We start from the raw sequence: 20,882 nt of genomic DNA, 5'->3' as shown, positions 1-20,882 counted from the left end.
ATCAGTCCCAAAAAGTGAATTCAATATTTAAATTAAACCTGATGAAGCTTTAAAAAAAAACCTACCTCATTACGTAGAACTATGTTGAGTCACAAAACCTCCCCATGGTAAAAGATTCTCCCTCATTAGTTCAATTCATGCTGTCCAAGGATTGCATGATATATTCTGATTCCACAAACAAATCTGAAAACTTTTCATTACCAACATTTGTATATTAGACCCACCTTAAGTTAGTATTTATTCAGTTGATTTCATGATTTTTATAATCTAAACTAAAATAAAACAAACTCAGAACATTCTGAATTAAAATTAAACTTTATTGTACATCTTAAAGGGGCAGATGGTATGAAAGATTTTAGCAACTGTTATGCATGTTAATTATTCATTCACAGCTGAGTAGGTTACTGAAAACTGATTGAGCACTAAACTCAGGTTATGACAAGCAACTCAAGGGTAAATGAGGGAAGCATTCAATGCAAACATGCTTACTGAAAAAATAATTTTCAGTTGTACAGGGGTTTGGAACCAACAAGTCTCACCAAGTCTGTCAGGTGAGGTGCAAAGTCTGCATCAGACATTTCCCACAGAAAAGGTAACTCAAATACTTACTCTCGCATAGCTCTGTGTCCATGACATTATAAAAGGGATATAGAATCACAGAATCCCTCCAGAATGAGGCCATTTGGCCCATCAGATCTGCACCAACTCTCCCACAGAGCATCTTACCAATGCCCTACCCCTTAACCCCACATATTTATTCTGCTAACCCTCCTAACCTACATATAAGGGCAATTTAGCATGGCCAATGCACCTAACCTGCATATTCTTGGACTGTGGGAGGAAACCAGAGCACCCAGAGGAAACCCACGCAGACATGTGGAGAACGCACAAACTCGACACAGTCACCAGAGGCCGGAATTGAACCCAGATCTTGGCACTGAGAGGCAGCAGTTCTGACCACTGTGCCACCGTGCCTCCCCATACGGGCAGAGACAACTGAAAACACCAAGAAGATTGAAGAAATAATGGTCAAACAGGAAGGATAAAATTAAAGTGCACAATTTAGTCCTTAGTAAATAGAGATAGCAAAGTCATAGAGAGCACAATCGGTTGAAAGTGTGCCTGATATATTGATGCAGTAATGTTACTGTTTTGCAGCATTTATTAGATAATAAACTGCTGAAGGAATTGCAACATTCCATCTCAAAATATATTAAAAAGATCTTTGGGAAATCCCATGCAGCAGCTGTTCTGCATGTCGGTGACATCATGGTCAAGATATTCTGAGCAATAGCAACCATCATTAAATTGCTGTATCGCTCAAAGGTTCCGACTCAATGCTGCTGCACATTTCTTCGGGTCTTTGAGCCCAGCCTTCCCAGAAATGCAGCGCAGCGACCATCAACGAACTCCCTTGGAGCGGAGTCGAGTCCGGGGAAGACAGGTCACTCCCCCTTTTTACGGAATTAGCTGCCGTATGGCAAGTTTAAATGTACAGTTTGAAAGTTAGTGAATGTTTCCTTCAGCAGTGTTCACGAAGGATCAATGGCAATGACAGCTGAGATTCATTGTTTAGTGACGTTTTATACCATTTTGTGCAGTAACTCAATCAGCACTTAGATTGGTAACAGAGAAGAGAAATGACACTCGAGAAAGTACTTTCCGTCCCACACTCCAACATGTGAAAATACTGTTCAGCTTTAGCTCAGTAGCAACATTTTCACCTGAGTCAGGACTTGAACAGATAATCTAGATTGACACTTCATGCACTGATCGTCTTCTGTATTATTGGTGCTTTTTTGTCAGAGAGCCATTCAACTCAAGGCCCATCTACCAGCTGATTTGGATCTAAAAGATTTCATTATGCGACCTGAAGAAGAGCAAAACCAAAATTCTCCTCTGTCACCTTTGTTCTTGTAGTGTTACGATTTTGGCATCACGCATTTCCTGTGGAACAAAGCCCACATCCTAGTAGAAAAGGAAGTTCGGCTAGGATTCCATCCATGCTGGGTGCCTTTCTGTTTGCTAGGTGGTCTATGGCCTTCTCAAGTTCAAATGATGAAGGTCCCTCATCTAACTTATCCATGACAGGAAGCTGTGGGAGAAGTCCAAGAACAGACGGGGAGGCGTTTGACTAACAGGAGCACAGCTGTTCAGTCCAGCGGGACATCTGTTTACTTCTGATAGAGACTACAACAACTACAGAGGCATCTCACTCCTTTGCATCACAGAGAAGGCCTTTACAAGGGTCATACTCATAAGATTTCATTTACTTGCAGACTGAGTGTACCCAGAAGCATGGTGTGGTTTCAGTGCCAGAAGATCTACTGTGGACATGATCTTTTCCATATGCTAGCTATGGTGAAGTGTAGGGAACCCTTTACCTTATTTTCATAGATCTCACTAAGGCATTCAACATGGTCATCAGAGCAAGGTTCTTTGGCTGTTCACCAAAGCTCCTCAGCCTTGTCTGCTCCTTCCATTACATGTACTGCACTGTTTTGTGGCTCCTCTACTAATAGGCTCAGAGTGAAGAATGAAGTAAAACAGGGTTGTGCCTTAGCCCCCACTCTACTTGGTATCTTCTCCATTCTCCTGACCGTTGTCCTCGATGAAGATATTGTTCTGAAGTTGGTGTTTGTAAAATTATAAAACAATTGTAAAAATGCTGTAAAAAATTGTAAAAATTATAAAACAATTGTAAAATTGCATGGTCTATTTTACAATTGTAAAATTGCATGGTCTATTTTAAAAGATGGTTTGAAAATAAATACAGGTGCAAAAATCCAGTACACAGTCTGAAATAATATATCAGGGGCAAAAGCAACAGGGTTGCCTTGGCAGAACGGTTTAGGCACTTGAATCAGAACATGTTTTTGAATTTTAACCAATCAATTTGAAATAGGCATTTGAATAGCAGCGGCCTATCAAATTTGAATTTGATGTTTTGATAAACTAATCCTATTGTGGGGTTTTTGGTATGTCATAGTGGGCATAAAACCAGCCCCCAGCTCCAGAAAACTACCAGAAGACCACCTGCCAGCTTCTGCCACAGATCTCAGCTAGAGAGAGAGAGACAGACATCAATTGTCTCTGTCAGTGTAACAGCCACATTTATGTCTTAAGAGAAAGCCTCATCTCAATCGTAAAAAAACAACAGAAGGAAGAAGAAATCAGCAAAGATGATGATTCCGGAAAACTACAAACCTGACTGACATTTGAGAGTGACTAAAAATTCTATTCTTTTTGTTTGTTAATAAGTGGGAATTGTAATTATCTAAACAGCATTCCATTAGAATAGTGCTTTATTTGGTTCGTTAATAGTTTAGTCAGTCTGTTCACTGTTAGTTAGATAAAATAAAGTGTTACTTGTTTCTTTTAAAGACAGAGTTTCAGGTAGTTATTTTGATTTAACCATTAAAAATTACTGAAGGGAGATTGTACTATTTCTCATATATTCTTTAATAGATCGTGAAGGTAGGTACTTCTCTTTGAGTGGCTGAGTGTTAGTTCGCTGAGAGAAGATCACCCTCCTCTTCATAACAACATGGAAGGAATCTACTTACATGCTAGATCAAGCTCTACAATATATCAAGACTGAAAGCGAAGACAAAAACACATTGTGTTCTGATCAGGGCTCTCAGCTGACAATGTTGCACTAATTGCCCACACAGCAACTCCACTACAAATATTCATGGACTGCCTCTCCCATGTCTGTAAAGTGTTCTCCCTGACTATAAGTATCAAGAAAACTGTGGTCATGGGACAAGCTGCTGCTTTTGCACCCGATCACATTAAGTAACATTCCCACTGGAAGTAGTTAGCAAATTCCCTCAGTTCACGATGACAATCTGTTCCTTGACGCAGAGCTCACTATCACCCTTAGGACCAAGATAATGGTTTATAAAGCCTGTGTTCTCAACATCTAGCTGTATGGCTGTGAAACATTGGAAAGAAGCTCGATAACGTCAGTCTTCGCTGTCTGTAGCACATTATGAAAATATCTTGCAGGATAAAATCACAAATGCGGCAGTCCTACCAAAGGCAGCAGTCCTACCAAAGGCAGAGTTCCCAAGTGTGTTGGCACTAATCAAACAAAGGTGGCTTTGTTGGCTTGGGCACATCTGCAGATGGAAGATGGTCAGATACACAAGGACCTTCTGTATGGCGAGAAGATAGTGCCAAAATACATTTACTTCCTAGCAAGCACCATCAAAAACAGATCAAGTAGGTTGGCTCCTATTGTATGTTTCTCTCATTGCTGTCTGCCAGACTATGTTCTGTGCAAACTGAATACAACATTTGCCTACCAAATAATAGTCAGCATAATATCCATTGGCTGTCAAGTACGTTTTGATTTCACATTAGCTGAAGCTTTCTGCCTCAGCCACGAGACAGGTATCACAATCATTAGCATTTCTCCACATAGTTTCACAAAGATGTAGTTCATTGAATCATACCTTTCTTCACTCTCTTCTCATTTCCTTTTCCTCCTTCTATTGCTCCTTTTGTCTTTTCCTTTGATCTTCTTCCTTTTCTCTCCAGCTAACCTCCTGTCTCACTGTCACTGACCTTGGTTTAAGTATACATCCCCCTGCTCCACTTCAAATACTGCCCACAGATTTGAATGCTTGTGTGCAATATCATACATGATCAAGTGGTTATCATGTATGATCAATGGAATTTGCAATCAAGTGACTAACCAGCTGAAAATGAAAAATTCCCATTTATCTAGGGCGCCATTAATACAGCTTTAAGGTTATTTGCAACAATTTTTAACAGATAAGCAAATTAGTCGAAACCATGTTGTGCAAATTCACTTTGCTAACTTTGTCCTAGATAGAATGGTGAAACAAGAGACAGAGCAGAGATTTACTGTTATTTATTTCATGTGCACCTTATGATTCCGGTTGATGTTTCTATTGGGCAATCAGTTCTCAGAGCAGAACCCTGGCCCAATAGATTGTAACTTTTATTTTTTGTTTAGAGACATGGATGAACAGAGTCGCAGGACGGCTGATTCAATTTTAACAAAAGAATAAAACATTTATTAAACAAGAAAATATTAACTATATTACGCTACTCCATCAATCTCACTGCCTTTTTACAGATACACACAGATCTATAGAGATTACACAAGTTACAAAATATATCTTGTACACTAATGTTCTCAGTCAGTACACAATCCAGGTAAACCTGCAGGTGAAATGTGGTCAGTCAGACACACCACATTCTAAAACCAAGTGCCAGATACCACCCAATGCAACACCTGTCGATTTCTCAGCAAATTGCCCCAGGTGCTTGTCACACTGTGACCCAACTGGTCTCACTGGAATTCTGGCTTCCACACGAGTATTTCCAAACTCCACTCCCGAAGAACACACTGAAATATTCTCCTGAACTTTTTCTGTGATACCTTCACCAAGGACCCACCTCCAGGATTTCAACCTCTCCTTTCACTATACTTCTGCCCTGGGTTGCCATGTGCAATCAAGCTTCCTTGGAATCTCTCAGATACCCAGCCACGCCAACAGAACACCACTGCTTCACAGACTATTAAGGTGTCACCAACCTTAGGATTCCTTCAGATGTCTGGCTTCTCACTAGCCAACTTCTCCAGGTATGTACCGTGCAGCTCTTTAGCTGGGAGCCTCTCTCAGTACTCCTTTAACTTCAGTGAACAGTACCTTGTTCAGATTCCTGCTCTTTATTCCTTTAATTTCCTGGAACACAGAGTCCCTGATTTCTGGCTGTTCTTTACCTTCTCGGATTTGTTTTCTGCATCCCTGCATTGTCCTGCCTGACTGGCAGCCTCTGTTTTGTTTTGGGAAATCTGCTTTCTGCAGTTCCCTTCCTTGTGTCCAGCTATTCTGATTCAGCTTACAATTAACTCAAAAGTTCTTGCTATCTCAGGATGGCCCTTGGTTGCTAAGTAATAGCTTAGTTTTAAAAAAATCTGTAATTGCTTTCATGTTATCTACCTTTAATTATAATGCAGGCACAGTTTAAAGAGAAACTAAAACCCAAAGACATGTAGGCACTTTTGCTTAACATGAAACTAACTAAAGTTTGAACCCTTTCCCAATATTCGAGTACAGAAACACAAATTAAGATTAAATTTAAACATTATTTCTAATACCCACAAATACAAATATCAGTTATTTAAACCAGCTCTATTTCTTAACAGCCTGCTCATTAAAATGTCAAAAGTTTATAAATATTTGCTCCGACACATCTAAGCAAAACAACTCTTACCTGGTACATGTAAATAACGTTTGATGCCACAAATTTGGCACCATAGAGTAGTCCATCAGTCCATCTCACCTGGACAACTTCTCCCTCTGCTGGAGGACCAAGCTCTAAGCAATTTTTGCTCTACAAAGGCAAAAAGAAAATATTTATTTTTAAAAACCTGTCTTTTGTGTTAGTCATTGTTATCGAATTATGCAACTCTCAACACTGCTCAATATAGAGGTCAATGTGAGGAGATGTGAATGAAAGAAGCTGTACTTTGAAATAATGGATCATTTGCCTTATTCATAGTCTTCATCATACTTTAGTAGAAGTTCAACCTCTGCATACAGAGATATTCTTTTCATGATGCTGCCTACCCTGCTGAGTATTTTCAGCATTTTCTCATTTTATTTGCTCCCACTTTTGTGTCTGGTAAAGATTCTTGTACGCTCGGGTTAAGGTGGCTGGTGAAGTAACCTGGACATCATAGAGTTCCATTGAATACTGCTGAAGAAAAAAATATTTTCTTGGAAACGCCTTAAAATTAAACAAAGCACCCCTGCGCATAACTCAACATTTAACAGCAGAAAAGTGCCAAGGTGTTGAAGATTTTTTTTGTCTTGTTTACACAGACAGAACTTACCACAGCTTTTATCATAGAATCCCTACAGTGCAGAAGGAGGCCATTCGGCCCATTGAGTCTACACCGATCACAATCCCAACCTATTCCCATAACCCCACATATTTACCCTGCTAATCCCTGACATTAGGGGCAATTTATCATGGCCAGTCAACCTAACCCGCACATCTTGAACTGTGGGAGGAAACCGGAGCACCCGGAGGAAACCCAGCAGACACGGGGAGAATGTACAAACTCCACACAGACAGTGACCCGAGGCCGGAATTGAACCTGGGTCCCTGGTCAGGCTGCAGTGCTGACCACTGTGCCATCATGCTGCCCGGACAAGCTGTTAGACTTGCCCTTGCCTGTTTAATTTCCAATAGCCTTTGCATAACAAGATGTTGTCAGTAGGAGATGGTGAAAGTCTGGGAACTGAGAGAACAGGGCGCATAGCTATATAACCTTTAAACAATTAGACTGAAATTAAAGCACAAAGCCTGATCCAGGAGGTGTAGTGAGAAAGGCAAAGATAAAATTAATTACAAACAGCAGAATAAAGATTGAAGTAAGAGCGAGAAGAGAGAAAAAAGTTTTTTTAAATTTAAATTAAAAAAACTACAATTATTATTCACTGAAGGAATTTGTCTGCACAACTGTAAATGGTAATCATCCAACAGAAAGATTTTTTGCCTGGAGTTCAAACTTACCATGCTATCTAAAAGGTTACTTAGATTGAAATGGGCACGCCCTAACTTTTTGTGGCAAGTTTAGTTTTTTTTAAATTCATCAGTGGGACATGGGCATCGCTGGGTGGCCAGCATTTATTGTCCATCCATGTCGCCTGAGGGCAGTTGAGAGTTACATGTGACTCCAGTTGCTGTGGCTCTGGAGTCACATGTAGGCCAGACCAGGTAAGGACGACAGATTTCCTTCCCTAAAAGGACATTAGTGAACTAGGTGGGTTTTTCCAACAATCAACAATGGTTCCATGGTCATCAGTAGATTCTTAATTCCAGATTGTCCGCAGCAAACTACCCAGCCTTCAGGAGAACAGTGACCACGACACCACACAACCCTGCCACAGCAACCTCTGCAAGACGTGCCAGATCATCGACACGGATGCCATCATCTCACGTGAGAACACCATCTACCAGGTACACGGTACCTACTCTTGCAACTCGGCCAACGTTGTCTACCTGATACGCTGCAGGAAAGGATGTCCCGAGGCATGGTACATTGGGGAAACCATGCAGACGCTACGACAACGGATGAATGAACACCGCTCGACAATCACCAGGCAAGACTGTTCTCTTCCTGTGGGGGAGCACTTCAGCAGTCACGGGCATTCAGCCTCTGATCTTCAGGTAAGCTTTCTCCAAGGCGGCCTTCACGACACACGACAGCGCAGAGTCACTGAGCAGAAACTGATAGCCAAGTTCCGCACACATGAGGACGGCCTAAACTGGGATGCTGGATTTATGTCACATTATCAGTAACCCCCACAGCTTGCCTCCTGGACTTGCAGGCTGTCCTGTCTGGAGACAACACACATCTCTTTAACCTGTGCTTAATGCTCCCTCCACCCACATTGTGTGTATCTTTAAGATCTGGCTGGCTGTAGGGATTCGCATTCTAATCAGTATTCTGTAACTTGATTTTTGTGTCTCTGTGCCCTGTTTGAGAGCACATTTCCACTCCATCTGACGAAGGAGCAGCGCTCCGAAAGTTAATGGTATTTGCTACCAAATAAACCTGTTGGACTTTAACCTGGTGTTGTTAAAACTCTTATTGGGTTTAACCAGGCATTAAGCCTCACCTGAAGTTGTTGTACAATTTGCACTTTGATAGTGGTGAGCATCATTAGCACGACCTTATTTTGACAATAGATTTTGGCCCATCGTGCAACGAAATAAATCACATTGGGATGCATTAAAATCAGCTGCACATCATCATGGCAAATATAGCACATAGCTCCTCTTGCACTGGTGCATTTGCCAGGGCGGCACAGTGGCGAGCACTGCTGCCTCACAGCACCAGAGACCCGGGTTCAATTCCCAGCCCGGGTCACTGCATGTTCTCCCCGTGTCTGCGTGGGTTTCCTCCGGGTGCTCCGGTTTCCTCCCACAATCCGAAAAACGTGCTGCTTAGGTGCATTGGCCTTGCTAAATTCTCCCTCAGTGTAACCGAACAGGAGTGTCAAGACAAGGGGATTTTCATAGTAACTTCATTGCAGTGTTAATGTAAGCCTACTTGTGACACTGATAAATAAACTTAAACATAAATTACTGACACATAAATTGAAGTTGCTGTACGAGCACTTTGATAGCGGTGAGCGTCACTAGCACTATCTTATTTTGACAATAGATTTTGGCCCATCGTGCAATTAAATAAATCACATTGAAATGCATCAATGTCAGATGCACATCATCATGGCAAATATAGCACATAGTTCCTCTCCCACAATGGTGCATTTGCCAAACAGTTTTCAGCAAAACCGTGTTCGAGACTGGGCAACTCTGTTAGATGCTGTTTGTATTGTCCAAAGTTAATAACAATTTACTATTTGAGAAATACTAAAAGTAGAAAATGTAATATATTTTCAATTATATTTACACAATAACCCATTTTTCAACGTGATAATTTCCATGACAACAATGCTCCAGCTGTTACTTCAATGTGATTTACTTCATCACACTAGGAGCCAGAACCTATTGTCAAAACATGGGTGAGGCTAATGATGCTCACTATTATTTACATGTAAATCACACAGCAACTTCATAGGAAGGGAGATGTATGATTAAACCTGAAAATCTTGGAGTTGCTGTCCAATAGTTCCTGAAAATAACTCACCATTCAAATGATTTTTAAAACTAAATGGTTGGGTTTACAATAATAGCCTGTCAATCTGTTGCTATCTAGAACTTGACAGCAAAGGCACCCGAGATAGTAAGAAACACAATTACGTTCTAAAAAAAACTTCCACTGAGTTCTGATTATTCATTTATATGCTGTGTTTAAACGCTGATGATGAAATTCAGAGTGGTTTGGATTGTGCAACATTCTACATAACTGTAGACATGAACACATCGATTGCATTGATCAGAATTAAGTCTGAAAGGTACAAGCTTCACTCTGTTCTCTCAAACTTGTGCAATTGTGTAAGTTCATTGGAAGGTTAACATATATTGTTATATAAGAACATAAGAAATAGGAGCAGGAGCATATGGCCCCTTGAGCCTGCTCCATCATTCAATAAGATCATGGCTGATCTGATCTTGGCCCCAACTTCACTTTCCTATCTGTTCCCCATAAGTTCCAACTCCCCTATAGTTCAAGACTGTGTTCATCTCAAACTTGAATCTATTCTGTGACTCGGCCTCTATTGCGCTCTGGGATAGAGAATTCTAGAGATTCATGACCTTCAGAGAAGAAATTCTCCTCATCTCAGTCTTAAATGCGTGACCTGTTCTTTTAAAACTATGCCCCTGGTTCTAGATTCTCCCACAAGGGAGAAACATCATCTCAGCATCTACTCTGCCAAGACCCTTCAGAATCTTGTATGCTTCCAGAAGATCAAATTAAAACAAAATTGCCCTGCAGCTCAAACAGGAGGTAGGATTGCAAAGGCATAGTCAAGAACTGTGGTGTTTGGGCAAACAGCGATCTTTCAAGTAACTAATTAAAAATCCAGCAAGTGCATTAAACTAGCATCATCCACAGTAACATTCAAAACATCGGTTCCATCATTATAATAAATTTCTTTAAAATAATAAGCATAAGAAAAGTGTTAATTAAAATTTAACATGCATGTTAGCTGGCTGTTTATTGAGAAATGTTTATTTCGGCAAGAATATTTGATGTTTTAAAGTGTTTTATTCTGTTGTATTTGCAGAAATATACAAGCATCTGCAGACCACAGTTTCTCAATTTCTTTATGAAATAACTCACTTCTAAATATTCTATATTTTAATAGCACTCGGACTCAATAAAAATGTCACGACGTCAAAGAAAAAGACTGGCATCTTTTCCGTTTCTAGCAAATAAGAAATTGAATGACTACAGAAAAAAACAAAAGGAGGGTAAAATCAGCAGCCTTTTGTCAGTTTCTGTGAATGCACAGCAGGCAATGCAATTTGGAAACACGCTGAGCTCTCTTAGATAGTGCCAGATGTTGCTTAGCTGGTAATAGCCGGTAGGATGAAAAAGATACTTTAAACGTGCATTTAACTTGCTGCTTAAAATTTAACCATGGAAAGTGTTGAGACTCGGCTGCACACCAGAGAACGATCCAAGCTCAAGCTCGCTAGCAATTCAAGGGTTAAGCGAAGAGACAACTAAAACAGCAAAATTCGGACACCTCCTGCTTAAACAAGGATTGGTACACACAGTAAATATGTGCACAAGGTAAAGATAACAAGTGTATGTTTGCAGAACTTGATGGAATTACATGCTGAGTTCTGTATTCAAGTCAAAACATCATTTCACTCTAATTCAGATTCTGCAAATACAGAAATACATCAGCTGCACTTCTATAATTCTGTTGCCATTCTTACATTGCTGGTCAACCTCAGGCATTTCTACCACATGGTAATCGTGACTACATGGTGTAAAAACAGACTGGTGAACCTATAAATTAAGGCTCTGTGCCATCGATGGCACGTCTGCTGCTAGCCCAATCTCACCACAACTTTACTGTTGGTGAGGGTGGCATCAGAAGAGCCGTCTGCCGGTGGCCCAACAGAAAACCTTAAATGGGCAATGAATGCCTGATTAAAGTCTTCATCCCACCACCACTCCTATTTAACAAGTGGCGGGAGAGCCAAGGGTTTTGCCTGGCAGGTTTAACCCTGTGGGCTGCTACTCAGCGAAAGGGGGAGTGCCACTGTCTTGGAAAACATTTCCCGTCCTCCCCTCTGCCTTGCCCTATGCACCCCCACCTCCCCCCCGCCCAAACCTCCCTGGCTCTAACTTCTCCCTCCCCCCACCCTATCCAACATACCCCAAGCCCCTTGCTGGGGCTTGTCAATCCACCGCTGGTGAGATTCCAAACTGAACTAGGTTTGGGGCAGATCTATGATTCCTCTTCCTCTCGGGACTCCTTTAATACCTGCACTGCCTCCCAATCCTGGTGTGGTGCAGAGTTGCTGTGGGACTTCTTCCTAGAGATGGACGGAAATCTTGCCTGATACTAATTAAAAGAGCCCTTGCCCAAAATATAAAAGAGGGCATGACTCAGCGGAGTGGTGGTGGGTTTGCCCCAAAAAATTGTATTGGGATGTGGGAGGCTGATCTCAGTGTATAATCCAGCCCAAAGTCACTGGCTATTCACTGAGAGAAATGGTGAATGCCTGTAACAGTACAAGTTACAGCTAGGGAATCATAAACAAAAAAAAATGCACAATGCTTAGCTTACTAACACTTTAGGTAGGTAGGTGGAATGTAATCGGATTCAGATTTTAAATAGGATGTCAAGGAGTTTTGCAATTTTAAACACACAATTTTATCTAATCCAAACTAAGCAAATGCTATTCAGGCAACATTTTTGTCCTTACTTGGTAACTCTCCTTACATAGATACTTTTCTCCACACACACACACCACCCAGCAAGGACAGCAAACCCTTTAGATCACAGTAATTGGCAAACCTGCAGAACATGCGACTTTCAGAATCTCAAAACGTCAGATCTTTTTTGTTGCTCTGCTGACAATGTAGGATCTGGACAAGTTCAGCTTGCTCCAGCAAGAATGCTTGCATCTTTTAACAAACTATTCAGCGACTAATCTATTTTATGGGATTTGGTGGTGTATTCATTACATTGAACAGAACATATGGTCAAAATGTTCTCATTGAATATAATTTGCATATGCAAGTTAACTTCCACCATTAAACAGATTCTTTCGCCAATTCAGACTTCCAAAGAGATTGACAACATCAGCTTTGCACTAAAGTGGAGAATGTCAGTATTATAGAATCATGGAATTCCTGCAGTGCAGAAGGAGGCCATTTGGCCCATCGAGTGTGTGCCGCCTCTCTGAAGAGCATCCCACCCTCCTGTCCCATCATAGCTAATCCACTTAACCTACACATTGGGGGCAATTTTAGTATGGCCAATCCACCTAACCTGCACATCTTTGGGCTGAAAAGCAATCTCTTTTTTTTATTCCTGGAATGTGGTAGTATTCATTGTTGGGTCATATTGTCTTGTCGGGTAGTGCTGCCAACTCTAGTTGGACATATTCCTGGATGTTTCATCACATGACCTCCTGCTTCCAGCTACCCCAACCTACCCAGCATGGGGCGACACGGTGGCTAGCACTGCTGCCTCACAGCACCAGGGACCCAGGTTCGATTCCCAGCTGGGGTGACTGTCCATGCGGAGTCTGCACATTCTCCCCATGTCTGCGTGGGTTTCCTCCGGGTGCTCCAGTTGCCTCCCACAGTCCAAAAGACATGCTGGTTAGGTGCATCGGCCATGCTAAATTCTCCCTCAGTATACCCGAACAGGCGCAGGAGTGTGGTGACTGGGGAATTTTCACAGTAACTTCATTGCAATGTTAATGTAAGCCCATTGTGACACTAATAAATAAACTTTAAAAAAACTTTAGACTACCCCCACATACTTACCAATAGTCACCTGATAGACAGGTCCTCATGGTGCACAGCCTTCCAATGACAATTAGGTAGTAAATAGAATTTTCATTACCTAATTGAATAATTCTTGACTGTACGCCAAATAGCAATTTTATCCACGTCAATTATTTTTATGACGAGTTAAAAAATAAGTGTTCAAAGAGGATGATTTTAAAATACCAACTTTTGCCTTGGAGATTTATCTCCTGGCTTATTCATAGCAATGTCCTGGAAATTAGTCTTTTAACTCCTTGAGACTCCAGGGAAATCCTGATGAGTTAACAACTCTGAACCACACAGCGGTCAGGCCAGATATGGGCTGAGCTTTCACCCCTGTTGAGTATTAGTGAACTAGCTGGATTTGTACAATGTAGCAAACCATTGACATTTTCTGGCTATCAACTCTCAAAATCACAGAAGAAGCACATGATAGAAATGGTGAGAGATTGCAGAACTCTCAGATGCAGGGGGATTTGGGTGTCCTAACGAATAAATCGCAAAAGGTTAGCATGCAGGTACAGCAAATAATTAGGAAAGCTAATAGAAGGTTATTGTTTGTGAGGGCAATTGAATGCAAAAGTAGTGAGGTTATGCTTCTGTTATACAGGGCATTGATGACACCACATCTAGAGTACTGTGTACAACATTGGTCCCCTTATTCAGGAAGGCTATAAATGCGTTGGTATCAGTTCAGAGAAGGTTTAGTGGATTAATACTGGAAAGGATGGGTTGAATTATCAGGAAAGGTAGAATAGAATAGGGTTATGTCCGCTGGAGTTTATAAGAGTAAGAAGTAACTTGATTGAAACATATAAGATCCCCAGAGTTCTTGACAGGGTAAACATGGAAAGGATGTTTCCTCATGTGGGAGAATCTAGAACTAAGGGGTCACTGTTTCAAAAATAAGGGTAGTCCATTTGAGACAAAGATGAGGAGAAATTTTCTCTCTCAGAGGATTGAAAGTCTTTGGAACTCTTTTCCCCAAAAGGCAATGGAAGCAGAGTCTTAGAATATTTTCAAGGCTCAGCTAGAGAGATTCTTAATAAACAAGAGAGTGAAAGGTTATCGGGTGTAGGTGGAAATGTGGAGTTGATATTACAATCAGGTCAGCCATGACCTTGTTGAACGGTGGCCTACTCCTAATTGGTATGTCTGTGTGTAAATTAGGAGATTTAGAACTTGGAGCCTCTGTGTTGCCTCTCCGGTGTCATAACCACCATGCAGCATAACCAAGTAAAATACTGCAGATGTTGGAAATGAAAGTAGAAAATGGCAGAAATACTCAACAGGTCAGACAGTATCTGGAGAGGAAGGACTGTAGTGCTAATGGTACACGACTATCAGATTACAAGTGAAATCACACTTTCTTAAGAACCCTCAACTTATGGCACTACTACTGAATTACTGACAACTTTAACACTGGAGAATACAATTACATTATCGCAGGACATATTGACATGGTTTCCTAAAGGAGCTTTCAATTAGTTTGAAGAAATTTGGTTGCTGTTATTGGTTTCAGGATTTGCACATGATAGCAGAGGATGAAGAACCAGTTCATTGCTCCATTATCTCCCGGGAACCAAAACTGTTTGAATCCTCAGGTAAGATTATCTCTGTTAATTAAAAGTAGTCCACTAAGTGGCCTGTAGTTTTAGGGGCATTGCCAGATAATGTTCAGGCTTTGTTTGCACTTTTTCACCCCATCAGAATGTTTCAATTTATTTTCCAAAGCTGTTTTTTCCATGAGAAAAGTAGGATGCGGAGCACAGTTTGTGTGTCCACATATTGGACTGGATTTCATGGCCTCGCTTGTCCCGAAACCATAAAAGCCTGCCAGAGGTCAATGGACCTTTCCATGTTCCGTCCCTCGCCCGCTCCGACTCCTGTGGCGGGCTGGGCAGTAAAATTCCAGCCATTACCTTGAAACTCAGTGACAATTAACTTTGCAGAACAACGTTTTAGTTTTATCATCTACTTCCATTTCTTGGATTAATATCATCCACGGTGTGTTGATACAACAATGTGACTGTTAGGTTTTTTTTGCATTAGTCTTCATAAGGTCCTATCACAAGAACCTGCGGTATAACTGCTCTAATTTGGGCAGTTTATTTAAAAACATACCGAGTACAATAGTTTATTAGCAACCTAATATTCTGCACTGTGGAAAGAATTTTCTGCATATAGTATGCATATGAAAAAAGTTTTGCGAGTATAGTACACACTATATTATTGAAGATTATGCAGGGAAAATAGCTAGCAACTGTGGATCTAAGATTGTGGGGGGGGAAAATCCTCTTTAATTTAGGAAATCTGGCCTCTAGCAAGCAACTGTTCTGGCAGAGGACAAATGGAACAAACATGAATGCACTGCATGTTTCGATCTCAAAATACTATCAGCAGCAATACTTAAGGTGGTTCTCAGTCACTGGAGGAATCTTTGACATGATGATAATGATTTTTAGGTCTGGAGCTGGCTTCAACTGCGGTTGAAGACGATTTGATCACACCAATCTGTCTGAAGTGATGGATTAAATAATAAGTAAATCATGAAAATAATTAGCCAAGAAAATATAATTTACAATGTTCAAACTTGAAATTAAAGTGAAAAGTCAATAAAAGAAAAAATGCTATGCAATTATAAATTAACATTGAAGTCCCTCTTGCCTCACAGACACAAAATCAAAAAGTGGACACCAAAACAATGGAAGGGAAATTTGGAGAGGTGACTCAAAGCTTGGTCAAAGACATGGACATTTAGTTGGGGGTCTTACAAGTTAGCAAAAAGGAGGCATGGGACATTGGCAGCTGACGGCATGGATGGGCAACGACATGATGGAGTTAGAAGGAGTGTGTAAGACATCTGAATTAGAGTTCGGGGATAGGATTTGTGAAGCTGGGGTGGGGGAACGATGGTTTAAAGCTATGCAATCCACCAGGATGAAAATTTTAAATTTGAGGTACTAGGAACCTGGAGCTGATGTAGGTCAACAAGGGCAAAGATCATGAGTCAATGGGATGTAGTGTGGGAAAGGATATGGGGTTTGGAGGTTTAAATGAACTGAATTAAGTTCATAGAGGGTGGAGGATTGGAGGCTATCCTGAAGAACCAAACATATTCAAAAATCACAGTGTGCAGACATCGATCAGTACGGTGCCAAAGTCCACGCCCTCGTGTCCAAAAGAGGTGCTGGTTAGGTGCATTGGCCATTGTAAATTCTCCCTCAGTGTACCCGAACAAGCACCGGAGTGTGGTGACTAGGGGATTTTCACAGTAACTTCATTGCAGTGCTAATGTAAGCCTACTTGTGATACTAATAAATAAACTTTAAAAAAAACAGGAAGTCAAATGAGTAGGTCTGAATTGGTGATCTTGACTCAATTGTACAATTTAATTGTTGCTTCCAGGTTCTATGGCTCTAAACGGCACAGTGGGTGTGCTGCACATCCACATGATGCAATCTCTGTTAAATTTCAAAGGATAGTGCATCAGTGCAAATAATCGGTGTTCAGAATGGACGCTGAATCCAGAACAAGGATGGCACCTAGATTCAATGATGCCTCACTGTGATTAATCGTGCGGTCAGTACCTAGGAGATGGGTATACGTCCAGCAAAGGAAGGAAAAAACCTGCTGCTCTCACTCAGTAGAGTTGGTTGGAGGTAGCTGAGGAGGTGAGCAGCAGGAGTGTTGTGCTCAGGTTATGGATGCAATACAGAAAATGGTTTATATAGGATCCATTCAGGTGAGGAAAAGTGAATCCATGTATTTATTCAAGCACATCCTGCACTTCATAAACTCCAGCCCTTCCACTCTGTCTTATGAAACATTCTCCATCATATCATACTTGCACTCCACATCTTTCAACCAATTTTCACTTTTAATGCTCTTCATCGTCATTCCATTTATCGATCCAATGTTGCCACTCATCGCAATCTTTACAGCAACTGTCACACAGTGACTGTGTCCATTATGTGAATACCTAGCCTTCAATCACTCAAAGGCCTACTTTTTGACCCCTTGTAGAAGATGACAGCGCATACCTTAAGGAAAAGGGAAGAGGACTGGAGGTGGCTCACCACAAATAGTTCAGATGACAGATGGACAGGAAGTTGCCCTGGAAAACATTGGTGTATTTGCATCTTCAGTCAGAGATAGAGCTACAGGGAGCTCTCAGATAGCTGGCGAGAGAAATACAAATGACTCTGGCACCACATATGTGGACTTTATTTCATCAACAAATAAATGCTGAGTAGACTGAGTATGGTAACTGCCAACACTATAATGTTTGCACAATGAAAGCATATCCCTTTCTGTTACCTTCCAGAGCCTTCACATGAACACTAAGGGTCACAGGACATCCATGAGCATGATTTCTCAGGGACATAATTCCTTTTGAGCTTGCATTGAACATGTAGGATGTGCAGACAACTGCAGATACACTTGACTGAGTCCATTAGATGGTTAGTTGGGTTTTAACCTGCTGATTCACACCTTACGCAAGTGAGCACAAGCAGACAATGGCAGCAGTGACAGCAATAGAAAGTCAGGCTGGGATTGGGGATGACAATCCTCTCCAAGCTCTAATCAGCTAGAAGTGGATTCTGAAACTCTGGCGCAACCACTGAGGAGACGAATGTTAGAAATGCATCAGCAACTTAGTCAGACATGTGCAGATGCACCAGAATAGCAGAGAGAGTGGAGAAGAGTCATACAGACTCAAAACATTATCTCTGCTTCTCTCCACAAATGCTGCTGTTTCGTTTTCCAGCATTTTCTATTTTCATTTGAGAAATCCTGGATATGTTTCAGAGCAACCTGAAAGGATCCCAAAGGTGAAAAAGCTGAGGGTCTAATCACTTTCTCAGCCACTGGTAATGCACGATCACTAGATTGAGCAGGAAACAGGTCTTCCTCTGGGAAGGAGACTGCAGATGTCCACCACCATTTGGCCACCTCAGCCCACGGAAGCACCGCTCTTTTGAGAGGCCAAGGAAGTTGAGACTATCTTTAAACCCTGTGACGTGTATAGTGCCTCCTGTGAACTCAATCCTTCTCTCCTGCCTGTGCACGTGATCTAATCTGATCACAGTACATCAATCCTGCCGTGCGCGGTGATGGTTTTCCTTTCCTGATTTGCTGTCAAACATATCCAACCCACCTTCCATTATGTTGTCAATTTGAAAGCTTCCAAGGCTGAAAAAAACTGTAGACCCACAAGCACTTTGCCAGAGAAAAATGAGACATCAGCTCCAGTTGGGATTCTTTGATCCAAATGGGGCAATGAGAAATTTAAATACACACTAAAATTGCTGCCTTTTCCCTGGTCAGTTTTCTAAGCCATGGTAAATCCATGCTGCACAAACTAAATCTGGAGCCATATTAAAAACAAAGATCCTGGTACATTAGTTTACCAATAAGCACCCGTCTGTTTGTGATCATTAAATCTCCCAGCTCAGTTTGTAGGTTCAAGCTGGCATCCAATTGCACCCTTGTTAAAACCTGGAAGTGAGCGTGTTTAAACCAAGTTTCATTGAAGTGATAGGACCCTGCACCACCCCACTCACTCTATCCTGAGGGTTAAAAATCCTCCCCTATTTCAGCGATCAGGGGGGGGGGGGGGGGGGGGGGTGCAGTGTCAGTCACAGAAACATTGATAAGGGAGAATGCTCCAGTTTAAAATGCCAGCAAATAAATGCAAATTTAATGAAGATAATGTTCTAATTGATTTTTTTTCTCATCTGAATAACAGTGAATCCCATTTGTACGTGAAGGTTGACTGAACCAAAAAGAATACCCTCCAATGCAATCACCAAACTCATGCAGGTATATCATGTTAAGAAGCTGAATCATATTAATGATTTATGCTAATTAGAATCAATTTGCTTATTTAAATAATAAGACAATAACCTATAAATTCTAAAACCATGAATCTTAATTTCACAGAGTTCTGGAGTTACTTACTGTGCCAAAACAATACATTAATGAAATAATATAATTAAATTGCAAATGCAAATTAGATTGGAAGTTGATTTTCATCTGCACGTCTCAATGCATAAATCAAATATTAGTGATTTAGAGTGGATATGTTCTCCTAAAACAGAGGACCTATTTAGTAAAGGTATGTTTACTAAATTCAACTTGCACATGCAAATCAGGAGGATTACAAAATTACTCTCTCCATTACCCTCCACAACCTCTCTCCTCCTCAGATTTTAATATTGGAAACACTGGGATAAGCTGCAAATTTAGGCTGACTATTTTACTGCAGATACAAAACATGCCACCTTTGATCTTATAATGTTTCTGGCATATTACCCTGACACAGGCAAACCAGAGAATCCCCAGACTCTCCTTAGCTTACAGAATTATTATTTTTTTTTAGCTGAAACACTGACAATGAAACAAATATCAACAGTGTAATGAATGTGCTTGTTAAAAATAATTTAATTACAATAATTTTGGAATAGAATAGAATCCTACAGAGCAGGAGGTGGCCATTTGGCCCATCGGGTCTGCATCGACTACAATCCCACCCAGGCCCTATTCCATAACCCTCATGCATTCACATTAGCTAATCCCCCCTGACACTAAGGGGCAATTTACCATGGCCAATCCACCAAACCCGCACATCTATGGATCTTTGAAAATCTTTGAATTTTAAATTGCTACAACTAAACACTAAAAAGTTATGAAACATTTCAAAAACGAATTCTGTTCAATTCTACATTCCTCCCATTTTCCTTTTTTTTCCTGATTTAATTATTTTCACTTTAAGTTTACTTTATTTCGAATTTACGCAACATAACCAGCTCTGCATCAGCTTGAAGGCAGTCTTCAGAACCCTGAATCAAGCAGCACTAACAACCAAAGTCACTAGCAGACAAAGTATTCTAGGAATTATCATTTTTCCCCATTAAAAGTACTGAGAAAAGCCAAAAGAAATGCAACAGGGAATTGTAGATGGAACTATCAATTAACTTTTAAACTTTGCTTTCGACCATTCTTATTCTAGCTACCTTAGACATCACGTTGCCAAATGATTGAAATTAGTACTTCACAATCGCATTATAATTACACATATGCAAAATTTCAATTCTCCAACTAGGCAGAAGATGAACGTGGCAAGTTGCATTGTATTTAAAGATTTTTTTCTGGTGTCTAGTAATGTAAAAGAATTGAAAACTAACAGCAGAGAACTGGGATCAAAGTTCCTCTGTAACTGTGTATATATTGAATTTTGTTTTCTGATTGAGGATTTAACCCAAAGCTCCATCGTTGTAACTGGAAAAGCTATGTAATAATGGAATACCTCACCAGCTGCTGCTTTTATAGCCAATACTTACCAGTTCTAAAGCTTAAAGTCAATGTTGAGTTTTAAATTATAATTGTAAATTAT

The 20,882-nt window shown here is 40.7% G+C and overlaps 1 protein-coding gene across 1 annotated transcript in view; it reads right to left on the bottom strand.

Moving 5' to 3' along the window:
* LOC144494781 (lysine-specific demethylase 4C-like) overlaps positions 1-20,882 on the bottom strand; it is a 386,490-nt gene that overhangs the window by 22,968 nt on the left and 342,640 nt on the right. The window contains exon 20 of the mRNA XM_078214103.1: positions 6,256-6,375. Within this exon, the coding sequence (XP_078070229.1) occupies positions 6,256-6,375 (120 nt within the window). The remainder of the gene's footprint in view (positions 1-6,255; positions 6,376-20,882) is intronic.

Source organism: Mustelus asterias, chromosome 6, assembly GCF_964213995.1.
Source record: "Mustelus asterias chromosome 6, sMusAst1.hap1.1, whole genome shotgun sequence".
In the NCBI taxonomy this organism is placed as follows: domain Eukaryota; kingdom Metazoa; phylum Chordata; class Chondrichthyes; order Carcharhiniformes; family Triakidae; genus Mustelus; species Mustelus asterias.
Note: the sequence above shows the minus strand (reverse complement) of the source record. Positions and strands in the feature narration are given on the sequence as shown.